At 49.2% G+C, this 13,205-nt stretch overlaps 1 protein-coding gene across 1 annotated transcript in view; it reads left to right on the top strand.

Moving 5' to 3' along the window:
* Positions 1-12,949, top strand: part of PLEKHA8 (pleckstrin homology domain containing A8) — a 174,691-nt gene extending 161,742 nt beyond the window's left edge. The window contains exons 13-14 of the mRNA XM_086942199.1: positions 9,336-9,397; positions 12,172-12,949. Coding sequence (XP_086798325.1) covers positions 9,336-9,397; positions 12,172-12,372 — 263 coding nt within the window. The 3' untranslated portion in view covers positions 12,373-12,949. The remainder of the gene's footprint in view (positions 1-9,335; positions 9,398-12,171) is intronic.
* The last annotated feature ends 256 nt before the right edge of the window (positions 12,950-13,205 follow it).

The raw sequence follows: 13,205 nt of genomic DNA, 5'->3' as shown, positions 1-13,205 counted from the left end.
TCCAGTACTCTAGTGCCGCCATTTCTCCATGGGTGCCGTGTACTAAGAATAACCTCCATAACTCTAGTGCTGCCATCTCTCCATGGGTACCCTGTGCCAAGAATGACCTCCAGTACTCTAGTGCCGCCATCTCTCCATGGGTACCCTGTGCCAAGAATGACCTCCAGTACTCTAGTGCAGCCATTTCTCCATGGGTACCCTGTGCCAAGAATGACTTCCAGTACTTTAGTGCCGCCATTTCTCCATGGGTACCCTGTGCCAAGAATGACCTCCAGTACTCTAGTGCCGCCATTTCTCCATGGGTACCCTGTACTAAGAATGACCTCCAGTACTCTAGTGCCGCCATTTCTCCATGGGTGCCGTATGCCAAGAATGACCTCCAGTACTCTAGTGCTGCCATCTCTCCATGGGTGCCCTGTGCCAAGAATGACCTCCAGTACTCTAGTGCCGCCATCTCTCCATGGGTGCCGTATGCCAAGAATGACCTCCAGTACTCTAGTGCCGCCATTTCTCCATGGGTGCCGTATGCCAAGAATGACCTCCGTACTCTAGTGCCGCCATCTCTCCATGGGTACCCTGTGCCAAGAATGACCTCCAGTACTCTAGTGCCGCCATTTCTCCATGGGTGCCGTGTACTAAGAATAACCTCCATAACTCTAGTGCTGCCATCTCTCCATGGGTACCCTGTGCCAAGAATGACCTCCAGTACTCTAGTGCCGCCATCTCTCCATGGGTACCCTGTGCCAAGAATGACCTCCAGTACTCTAGTGCAGCCATTTCTCCATGGGTACCCTGTCCCAAGAATGACCTCCAGTACTCTAGTGCTGCCATTTCTCCATGGGTGCCGTATGCCAAGAATGACCTCCAGTACTCTAGTGCCGCCATCTCTCCATGGGTGCCGTATGCCAAGAATGACCTCCAGTACTCTAGTGCTGCCATTTCTCCATGGGTGCCGTATGCCAAGATGACCTCCAGTACTCTAGTGCTGCCATCTCTCCATGGGTACCCTGTGCCAAGAATGACCTCCAGTACTCTAGTGCCGCCATTTCTCCATGGGTACCCTGTGCCAAGAATGACCTCCAGTACTCTAGTGCCGCCATTTCTCCATGGGTACCCTGTGCCAAGAATGACCTCCAGTACTCTAGTGCCGCTATTTCTCCATGGGTGCCGTATGCCAAGAATGACCTCCAGTACTCTAGTGCCGCTATTTCTCCATGGGTACCCTGTGCCAAGAATAACCTCCATTACTCTAGTGCTGCCATCTCTCCATGGGTAACCTGTGCCAAGAATGACCTCCAGTACTCTAGTGCCGCCATTTCTCCATGGGTACCCTGTGCCAAGAATGACCTCCAGTACTCTAGTGCCGCCATTTCTCCATGGGTACCCTGTGCCAAGAATGACCTCCAGTACTCTAGTGCCGCCATTTCTCCATGGGTACCCTGTGCCAAGAATGACCTCCAGTACTCTAGTGCCGCCATTTCTCCATGGGTACCCTGTGCCAAGAATGACCTCCAGTACTCTAGTGTTGCCATTTCTCCATGGGTGCCGTGTACTAAGAATAACCTCCAGTACTCTAGTGGCGCCATTTCTCCATGGGTACCCTATACCAAGAATGACCTCCAGTACTCTAGTGCCGCTATTTCTCCATGGGTACCCTGTGCGAAGAATGACTTCCAGTACTCTAGTGCCGCCATCTCTCCATGGGTGCCGTATGCCAAGAATTACCTCCAGTACTCTAGTGCTGCCATTTCTCCATGGGTGCCGTATGCCAAGAATGACCTCCAGTACTCTAGTGCTGCCATCTCTCCATGGGTACCCTGTGCCAAGAATGACCTCCAGTACTCTAGTGCCGCCATTTCTCCATGGGTACCCTGTGCCAAGAATGACCTCCAGTACTCTAGTGCAGCCATTTCTCCATGGGTGCCGTATGCCAAGAATGACCTCCAGTACTCTAGTGCCGCCATTTCTCCATGGGTACCCTATACTAAGAATGACCTCTAGTACTCTAGTGGCGCCATTTCTCCATGGGTGCCGTATGCCAAGAATGACCTCCAGTACTCTAGTGCTGCCATCTCTCCATGGGTAACCTATACTAAGAATGACCTCCAGTACTCTAGTGCAGCCATTTCTCCATGGGTAACCTATACTAAGAATGACCTCCAGTACTCTAGTGCAGCCATTTCTCCATGGGTGCCGTATGCCAAGAATGACCTCCAGTACTCTAGTGCTGCCATCTCTCCATGGGTAACCTATACTAAGAATGACCTCCAGTACTCTAGTGCAGCCATTTCTCCATGGGTAACCTATACTAAGAATGACCTCCAGTACTCTAGTGCAGCCATTTCTCCATGGGTGCCGTATGCCAAGAATGACCTCCAGTACTCTAGTGCCGCCATCTCTCCATGGGTACCCTGTGCCAAGAATGACCTCCAGTACTCTAGTGCCGCCATTTCTCCATGGGTACCCTGTGCCAAGAATGACCTCCAGTACTCTAGTGCCGCCATTTCTCCATGGGTACCCTGTGCCAAGAATGACCTCCAGTACTCTAGTGCAGCCATTTCTCCATGGGTGCCCTGTGCCAAGAATGACCTCCAGTACTCTAGTGCCGCCATTTCTCCATGGGTGCCCTGTGCCAAGAATGACCTCCAGTACTCTAGTGCAGCCATTTCTCCATGGGTGCCCTGTGCCAAGAATGACCTCCAGTACTCTAGTGCAGCCATTTCTCCATGGGTGCCCTGTGCCAAGAATGACCTCCAGTACTCTAGTGCAGCCATTTCTCCATGGGTGCCCTGTGCCAAGAATGACCTCCAGTACTCTAGTGCAGCCATTTCTCCATGGGTCCCCTGTGCCAAGAATGACCTCCAGTACTCTAGTGCTGCCATTTCTCCATGGGTACCCTGTGCCAAGAATGACCTACAGTACTCTAGTGCTGCAATCTCTCCATGGGTACCCTGTGCCAAGAATGACCTCCAGTACTCTAGTGCTGCCATTTCTCCATGGGTACCCTATACTAAGAATGACCTCCAGTACTCTAGTGCAGCCATTTCTCCATGGGTGCCGTATGCCAAGAATGACCTCCAGTACTCTAGTGCCGCCATTTCTCCATGGGTGCCGTGTACTAAGAATAACCTCCATAACTCTAGTGCTGCCATCTCTCCATGGGTACCCTGTGCCAAGAATGACCTCCAGTACTCTAGTGCCGCCATCTCTCCATGGGTACCCTGTGCCAAGAATAACCTCCAGTACTCTAGTGCCGCCATCTCTCCATGGGTACCCTGTGCCAAGAATGACCTCCAGTACTCTAGTGCCGCTATTTCTCCATGGGTGCCGTATGCCAAGAATGACCTCCAGTACTCTAGTGCCGCTATTTCTCCATGGGTACCCTGTGCCAAGAATAACCTCCATTACTCTAGTGCTGCCATCTCTCCATGGGTAACCTGTGCCAAGAATGACCTCCAGTACTCTAGTGCCGCCATTTCTCCATGGGTACCCTGTGCCAAGAATGACCTCCAGTACTCTAGTGCCGCCATTTCTCCATGGGTACCCTGTGCCAAGAATGACCTCCAGTACTCTAGTGCCGCCATTTCTCCATGGGTACCCTGTGCCAAGAATGACCTCCAGTACTCTAGTGCCGCCATTTCTCCATGGGTACCCTGTGCCAAGAATGACCTCCAGTACTCTAGTGTTGCCATTTCTCCATGGGTGCCGTGTACTAAGAATAACCTCCAGTACTCTAGTGGCGCCATTTCTCCATGGGTACCCTATACCAAGAATGACCTCCAGTACTCTAGTGCCGCTATTTCTCCATGGGTACCCTGTGCGAAGAATGACTTCCAGTACTCTAGTGCTGCCATTTCTCCATGGGTGCCGTATGCCAAGAATGACTTCCAGTACTCTAGTGTTGCCATTTCTCCATGGGTACCCTATACCAAGAATGACCTCCAGTACTCTAGTGCCGCTATTTCTCCATGGGTACCCTGTGCCAAGAATGACCTCCAGTACTCTAATGCCGCCATCTCTCCATGGGTGCCGTATGCCAAGAATGACCTCCAGTACTCTAGTGCTGCCATTTCTCCATGGGTACCCTATACCAAGAATGACCTCCAGTACTCTAGTGCCGCTATTTCTCCATGGGTACCCTGTGCGAAGAATGACTTCCAGTACTCTAGTGCCGCCATCTCTCCATGGGTGCCGTATGCCAAGAATTACCTCCAGTACTCTAGTGCTGCCATTTCTCCATGGGTGCCGTATGCCAAGAATGACCTCCAGTACTCTAGTGCTGCCATCTCTCCATGGGTACCCTGTGCCAAGAATGACCTCCAGTACTCTAGTGCCGCCATTTCTCCATGGGTACCCTGTGCCAAGAATGACCTCCAGTACTCTAGTGCAGCCATTTCTCCATGGGTGCCGTATGCCAAGAATGACCTCCAGTACTCTAGTGCCGCCATTTCTCCATGGGTACCCTATACTAAGAATGACCTCTAGTACTCTAGTGGCGCCATTTCTCCATGGGTGCCGTATGCCAAGAATGACCTCCAGTACTCTAGTGCTGCCATCTCTCCATGGGTAACCTATACTAAGAATGACCTCCAGTACTCTAGTGCAGCCATTTCTCCATGGGTAACCTATACTAAGAATGACCTCCAGTACTCTAGTGCAGCCATTTCTCCATGGGTGCCGTATGCCAAGAATGACCTCCAGTACTCTAGTGCTGCCATCTCTCCATGGGTAACCTATACTAAGAATGACCTCCAGTACTCTAGTGCAGCCATTTCTCCATGGGTAACCTATACTAAGAATGACCTCCAGTACTCTAGTGCAGCCATTTCTCCATGGGTGCCGTATGCCAAGAATGACCTCCAGTACTCTAGTGCCGCCATCTCTCCATGGGTACCCTGTGCCAAGAATGACCTCCAGTACTCTAGTGCCGCCATTTCTCCATGGGTACCCTGTGCCAAGAATGACCTCCAGTACTCTAGTGCCGCCATTTCTCCATGGGTACCCTGTGCCAAGAATGACCTCCAGTACTCTAGTGCAGCCATTTCTCCATGGGTGCCCTGTGCCAAGAATGACCTCCAGTACTCTAGTGCCGCCATTTCTCCATGGGTGCCCTGTGCCAAGAATGACCTCCAGTACTCTAGTGCAGCCATTTCTCCATGGGTGCCCTGTGCCAAGAATGACCTCCAGTACTCTAGTGCAGCCATTTCTCCATGGGTGCCCTGTGCCAAGAATGACCTCCAGTACTCTAGTGCAGCCATTTCTCCATGGGTGCCCTGTGCCAAGAATGACCTCCAGTACTCTAGTGCAGCCATTTCTCCATGGGTCCCCTGTGCCAAGAATGACCTCCAGTACTCTAGTGCTGCCATTTCTCCATGGGTACCCTGTGCCAAGAATGACCTACAGTACTCTAGTGCTGCAATCTCTCCATGGGTACCCTGTGCCAAGAATGACCTCCAGTACTCTAGTGCTGCCATTTCTCCATGGGTACCCTATACTAAGAATGACCTCCAGTACTCTAGTGCAGCCATTTCTCCATGGGTGCCGTATGCCAAGAATGACCTCCAGTACTCTAGTGCCGCCATTTCTCCATGGGTACCCTGTGCCAAGAATGACCTCCAGTACTCTAGTGCTGCCATTTCTCCATGGGTACCCTATACTAAGAATGACCTCCAGTACTCTAGTGCAGCCATTTCTCCATGGGTGCCGTATGCCAAGAATGACCTCCAGTACTCTAGTGCCGCCATCTCTCCATGGGTACCCTGTGCCAAGAATGACCTCCAGTACTCTAGTGCCGCCATTTCTCCATGGGTACCCTGTGCCAAGAATAACCTCCATTACTCTAGTGCTGCCATTTCTCCATGGGTACCCTGTGCCAAGAATGACCTCCAGTACTCTAGTGCCGCCATCTCTCCATGGGTACCCTGTGCCAAGAATGACCTCCAGTACTCTAGTGCCGCCATTTCTCCATGGGTGCCGTGTACTAAGAATAACCTCCATAACTCTAGTGCTGCCATCTCTCCATGGGTACCCTGTGCCAAGAATGACCTCCAGTACTCTAGTGCCGCCATCTCTCCATGGGTACCCTGTGCCAAGAATGACCTCCAGTACTCTAGTGCAGCCATTTCTCCATGGGTACCCTGTGCCAAGAATGACTTCCAGTACTTTAGTGCCGCCATTTCTCCATGGGTACCCTGTGCCAAGAATGACCTCCAGTACTCTAGTGCCGCCATTTCTCCATGGGTACCCTGTACTAAGAATGACCTCCAGTACTCTAGTGCCGCCATTTCTCCATGGGTGCCGTATGCCAAGAATGACCTCCAGTACTCTAGTGCTGCCATCTCTCCATGGGTGCCCTGTGCCAAGAATGACCTCCAGTACTCTAGTGCCGCCATCTCTCCATGGGTGCCGTATGCCAAGAATGACCTCCAGTACTCTAGTGCCGCCATTTCTCCATGGGTGCCGTATGCCAAGAATGACCTCCGTACTCTAGTGCCGCCATCTCTCCATGGGTACCCTGTGCCAAGAATGACCTCCAGTACTCTAGTGCCGCCATTTCTCCATGGGTGCCGTGTACTAAGAATAACCTCCATAACTCTAGTGCTGCCATCTCTCCATGGGTACCCTGTGCCAAGAATGACCTCCAGTACTCTAGTGCCGCCATCTCTCCATGGGTACCCTGTGCCAAGAATGACCTCCAGTACTCTAGTGCAGCCATTTCTCCATGGGTACCCTGTCCCAAGAATGACCTCCAGTACTCTAGTGCTGCCATTTCTCCATGGGTGCCGTATGCCAAGAATGACCTCCAGTACTCTAGTGCCGCCATCTCTCCATGGGTGCCGTATGCCAAGAATGACCTCCAGTACTCTAGTACTGCCATTTCTCCATGGGTGCCGTATGCCAAGATGACCTCCAGTACTCTAGTGCTGCCATCTCTCCATGGGTACCCTGTGCCAAGAATGACCTCCAGTACTCTAGTGCCGCCATTTCTCCATGGGTACCCTGTGCCAAGAATGACCTCCAGTACTCTAGTGCAGCCATTTCTCCATGGGTGCCGTATGCCAAGAATGACCTCCAGTACTCTAGTGCTGCCATCTCTCCATGGGTGCCCTGTGCCAAGAATGACCTCCAGTACTCTAGTGGCGCCATTTTTCCATGGGTACCCTGTGCCAAGAATGACCTCCAGTACTCTAGTGCCGCCATTTCTCCATGGGTACCCTGTGCCAAGAATGACCTCCAGTACTCTAGTGCAGCCATTTCTCAATGGGTACCCTGTGCCAAGAATGACCTCCAGTACTCTAGTGCCGCCATTTCTCCATGGGTACCCTGTACAAAGAATGACCTCCAGTACTCTAGTGCCGCCATTTCTCCATGGGTACCCTGTGCCAAGAATGACCTCCAGTACTCTAGTGCCGCCATTTCTCCATGGGTACCCTGTGCCAAGAATGACCTCCAGTACTCTAGTGCAGCCATTTCTCCATGGGTACCCTGTGCAAAGAATGACCTCCAGTACTCTAGTGGCGCCATTTCTCCATGGGTACCCTGTGCCAAGAATGACCTCCAGTACTCTAGTGCTGCCATTTCTCCATGGGTACCCTGTGCCAAGAATGACCTCCAGTACTCTAGTGCTGCCATCTCTCCATGGGTACCCTGTGCCAAGAATGACCTCCAGTACTCTAGTGCCGCCATTTCTCCATGGGTACCCTGTGCCAAGAATGACCTCCAGTACTCTAGTGCCGCCATTTCTCCATGGGTACCCTGTGCCAAGAATGACCTCCAGTACTCTAGTGTTGCCATTTCTCCATGGGTGCCGTGTACTAAGAATAACCTCCAGTACTCTAGTGGCGCCATTTCTCCATGGGCACCCTGTGCCAAGAATGACCTCCCGTGCTCTAGTGCCACCATTTCTCCATGGGCACCCTGTGCCAAGAATGACCTCCAGTACTCTAGTGCCGCCATTTCTCCATGGGTACCCTGTGCCAAGAATGACCTCCAGTACTCTAGTGCCGCCATTTCTCCATGGGTACCCTGTGCCAAGAAAGACCTCCAGTACTCTAGTGCCGCCATTTCTCCATGGGTACCCTGTGCCAAGAATGACCTCCAGTACTCTAGTGCCGCCATTTCTCCATGGGTACCCTGTGCCAAGAATGACCTCCAGTACTCTAGTGTTGCCATTTCTCCATGGGTGCCGTGTACTAAGAATAACCTCCAGTACTCTAGTGGCGCCATTTCTCCATGGGTACCCTGTACTAAGAATGACCTCCAGTACTCTAGTGCCGCCATTTCTCCATGGGTACCCTATACCAAGAATGACCTCCAGTACTCTAGTGCCGCCATTTCTCCATGGGTACCCTGTGCCAAGAATGACCTCCAGTACTCTAGTGCCGCGATTTCTCCATGGGTACCCTGTGCCAAGAATGACCTCCAGTACTCTAGTGCAGCCATTTCTCCATGGGTACCCTGTACAAAGAATGACCTCCAGTACTCTAGTGCCGCCATTTCTCCATGGGTACCCTGTGCCAAGAATGACCTCCAGTACTCTAGTGCCGCCATTTCTCCATGGGTACCCTGTGCCAAGAATGACCTCCAGTACTCTAGTGCCGCCATTTCTCCATGGGTACCCTGTGCCAAGAATGACCTCCAGTACTCTAGTGCCGCCATTTCTCCATGGGTGCCGTGTACTAAGAATGACCTCCGGTACTCTAGTGCCGCCATTTCTCCATGAGGTGAAGACTCTGAAATGAGTCTTCATCAGAAGTTGAAGTTACCTACCTTCAGTAAAGCTCTTTTTGATAGAGACTCTACCCAACCGCAAATGCCTTATCGACCGTCCCTTCCTCTTTGTTTTGTGAATTGGTCTTTGTCCATTAAAAAGATCCGAAGTCTAGGAATCTCCACACCTGTTGGCCTAGTTTGCTGTTGGGGCTCTGTGCCTGGGGAGGTGGAAAACCTCGACAGCCGCTGATGTCGGCACACAGGAGCAGCGACTATATTTGTCCCACATGTTCTTTCCAGAGGGGAACAGCCTCAGTGTGGAGCCGCATGATGCCACTTGGCAGAGTGTGGAGATACTGCTCAAAAGTTTCTGGATCCAGTCTGACGTCTGGGGAAGTACTCCGAAGATGAGGAATCTGTGGTTAAATAGAGTCTCTATCAGAAAGAGCATTACTGAAGGTGAGCAGCTTGTTAGTTTATTGTAAACTTCCGTAAACTCTTTGATGCATCATTTCGAGCTCTTTGAAGGCTTTGTCAGGATTTATGAAAGAACAATGCTGCCCAACAGCACGGTCTAAAAATTCGAAGTTATTAACCGCCTGCTTTTTGTCTCTTGTTTTAAGGCATTGCCTATGGTAAAACACTGCGGCAGTACCACGGATGGGTTGTGCGAGGAGTTTTTGCGGTAAGCACTGCTTAATAGTCTTCTAAGGCAACAAATCTATTTGTTACATCTTGGTAAAGACTTCAAATTGTCTAAGCATCTTTTTACTGCTCTGTTTCCTCTGCAACCTACCCTTACTGACAGTTCCCTTTGGTGTCATTGTCCTAGTCACTTCAAAAGCATTAAAAACCTCAATTATAATAATTTTCAAACACTTTTATTTTAGCAACTTGGCATAGGTAAGGTTCACATGTAGAACAAAAAAAAGTGCTGAAGTAAGTGCACCTATTTTTGCAAGTATGCTTCGCTTAGCTCCATTCGCTAAATTTCCTTTTCTTCCTATGGTAATGTTTTGCTTTTTAATTAAGTAAAAAAACCAAGTGTCCCGTTTGAGTTCCTATCAGTGCCCTGTTATGTCAATACGTTTTCAAGAACACCACGTGAACCTTTGTGAGCAATTGAGTTTTTTCAGGACCTTGCGAATATTCAGTCTGAATGCTTGCTGGTTTTTACACTTACTGTAAATATTTGTAAGCATTCGAAATAAAACCATGCACAAAGTCAAGAGTGTAAAACTCACACACTGATAGGTCCATCTATAACACTTCAGACATATCGGCCAAAAGTTATGTTTGATTTAAAAAAAATAGATCCATATTTGCAAAGGCCACAAAATAGCTTATTTCCAAAGTCACCATCCTGGAAGGCACACCCACCTCAACCATCATGGGTCACGGTTGACTGGCCATTCATATGAGAAATATCTGACAAACTCCAGGTATGCTGAAACCTTAAAATAAACAGAGTAATGTTCTCAAACAGCACTTATAATACATAACCAAAGATTGCAAAGCCAAGTTGACACCCATGTCGTATACAAATTCAGAAACAACAATTGATGGACAGAATGCAGAACAATGTCATACATTCTCCCCAGTACAGAGATCTGGGCCTATATCCATCTTTTTTTTGCACTCCACACCACCCCAGTTCAGACATGGCCATATGCAAATCAGCCTTGAACCTGTGCCTCATGGGAACAGTCTAGCCCGAACTGCCAAGCCATGTCTTTTCTGGACCAGAGTCAAGCATCCTAGGACCGGTTTCTGGCTATCAGCCGTCTTCAGCCAGGATAGCTTGAACTGGGGTGGTGTGGAGTGCAAAAAAACGATGGATTTAGGCCCAGATCTCTGTACTGGGGTGAATGTATGACATTGTTATGCATTCTATTCATCAACTGTTGTTTTTGCATTTGTCACCCCGAGTGCGCTGGGAATGCTCAGACGCGAGTCCCGTGCTCTCCACATCACTGGAGTCAAGCTATCTAGGCTGAAGAAGGCTGATAGCCAGAAACCGGTCCTAGGATGCTTGATTCCGGTCCAGGAAAGACATGGCTTGGCAGTTCGGGCTGGACTGTTCCCATGGGGCAGAGGGTCAAGGCTGATTTGCTTATGGCCATGTCTGAACTGGGGTGGTGTGGAGTGCAAAAAAACGATGGATTTAGGTCCAGATCTCTGTACTGGGGTGAATGTATGATATTGTTCTGCATTCTGTCCATTAACTGTTATTTTTGTATACAAATTCAGGCCAGAATTTTTGTGAAGCCCGAAAACATATGTGATGTTTACAGACATCTTATGTAGCCAAGGCCTCGTGAATTATGCAATTCTCTGACCACAACATTATGAGTTTACTGCCCTTGCCACATAGTTATTTATCTCCAGCAGATTTTAACAATCACAATTTCCAGCTTATACTGCCACATATGTTACTGCACAGTGGCATTTCCTTTGCAAAGGTTAACTGGTCAGCTTTCAGTTGCAGCTGTTAGATATAAGTGTTACATTTACCCTACTACAGTGAAATCCTACAGCATTAACATGGTAGATAAGTCGAGAAATTCTGTCACAAAATATGCTGCATTGCACCATTTAATTCATATTCTTGAACAGCAAACATGACACATCAACGAACTCTGCGTGGCTAAACCATACAGTGTGGGCGGCCTAAGTAATGCAACAAGTGCATACATGCACAGATCACAATGTACAGTGTGCTCCGAAGCGTTCAAAGAGATTTGCAAAGGTGAATCGGGCATCACAATAGTGTTTTTCGACTTTTAAAATATGAGCCACACAAGATATTGTTTGCAAACAACCCCGAGGGAAAAAATGTGCATGTCATGTAATAAAACAAATGAAAAATCCTCAAAAACTAAAGTTATGTTGAAGTTGAGGTTCACCAGGTGTTAATATTGGGTAGAACAGAAAACCTCAAAGGACCACAAACTCTGCAAAGATGGTATGCTCTTCTTAATTCCCAAAACGTATTCTCTATCCTCCACTCAGGGAAGGCTTTCCCCTGTTTCAAACATCTTTCCTCTCCCTTATTTCAAACCTCTTTCCTCCAACCATGATGGCTGTCCTTTATTTCAGACATCTTTCCTCCACTCATGAAGGCTGTCCCTTATGTCAAACCTCTTTCCTCCAACCATGATGGCTGTCCTTTATTTCAGACATCTTTCTTCCACTCACAAAGGCTGTCCCTTAGTTCAAACATCTTTCCTCCACCCATGAAGGCTGTCCCTTATGTCAAACATCTTTCTTCCACTCACAAAGGCTGTCCCTTAGTTCAAACATCTTTCCTCCACTCATGAAGGCTGTCCCTTATGTCAAACATCTTTCCTCCACTCATGAAGGCTGTCCCTTTTTTAGACCTCTTTCCTCCACCCATGAAGGCTGTCCCTTAGTTCAAACATCCATTAACATGCATTGTTTCATCTCCCTCGCCTCTAGCTGGCTCTGAAGGCAGCTCCTACTTATGACAGCTTTGCGGCTGCACTGGCAGTGGGCATTGATGATGATGACTGGAAGGAAGCCTTTGAGTGGGCTATGCAGAGAGACCTGGACATTTACCTGCCAGCCATGGGGAAGCAGCTGGCCCTGCTGGACGCGCTCTACGAAGAGTACAATCTGGAATCGGATGAGGTGGTGTGACCCTCGAGGAACGGCGACCCAAACTCTGCTTCACGTACTCTACAGACTCATCTGTGCTTGGGGTGCTCTGCCTCAATTCACCCTGATGCAGATGATCTACATACAAACACCGCTTCCAGTGCCTGTTTGCCTCCGACCATGGACACCTGGGTGCTATGGTTTCTCATATGTGATACCAAATCATTGGGAAATCCCTCTTCGTTTAGTTTAACTTCTGCCCATCAGGGCTGGTTGAGTCCGATGTCAGTGATCCACTGTAAACTGAAGCCTCGGTATTTAAATATAAAACCTGAAGGGATTATTCGACCCTTGAGGCAGACGTCAGTATTTTGCATTTCCACAGGAGTTAAAATCACTTTGTACTAAAAGGAGCATTTATTCCAATCCCCCACTGTTGGACTTGGCCTTTTTCCCCAAAAATTTTTCGCTTTTGACCCCCTTATCTGGATTGTCTCCCCCATGGGATTAAACCTGTATAGGCCATGAGTGGTGTGAGACACCTTGTGAAAATGTAATTACCTGACATAATGTGAGCACTTGTAAAATCCCCCATTTTAAAACTGCACCCCCATTTTGGAAATGTACCTGACTGAAATGTATTGTTTTTAAAATGGATGCCATGGCCATGGGTTTTGCCACTGGACTGACATAGGTCAGCGGTCTAGATAATATTACCCAGCTACCCCTAGTTTTGGAGGGAAAGCCTGGCACCCAGGGTGCTCACCCCCTCCCCTAGAACCAGTTTAGGCTAGATGTGCCAACATTCTAGAAGGTCCTGGCACTGCCTGGGAGGAGGGTATAAAGAGGGTGAAGTGTCACCAGAGGGTCAGTCA

Source organism: Lissotriton vulgaris, chromosome 10 (genome assembly GCF_964263255.1).
Source record: "Lissotriton vulgaris chromosome 10, aLisVul1.2, whole genome shotgun sequence".
Classification (NCBI taxonomy): Eukaryota; Metazoa; Chordata; class Amphibia; order Caudata; family Salamandridae; genus Lissotriton; species Lissotriton vulgaris.
The sequence above is the reverse complement of the archived record's forward strand: the minus strand, read 5'-3'. Positions and strand labels throughout refer to the sequence as shown.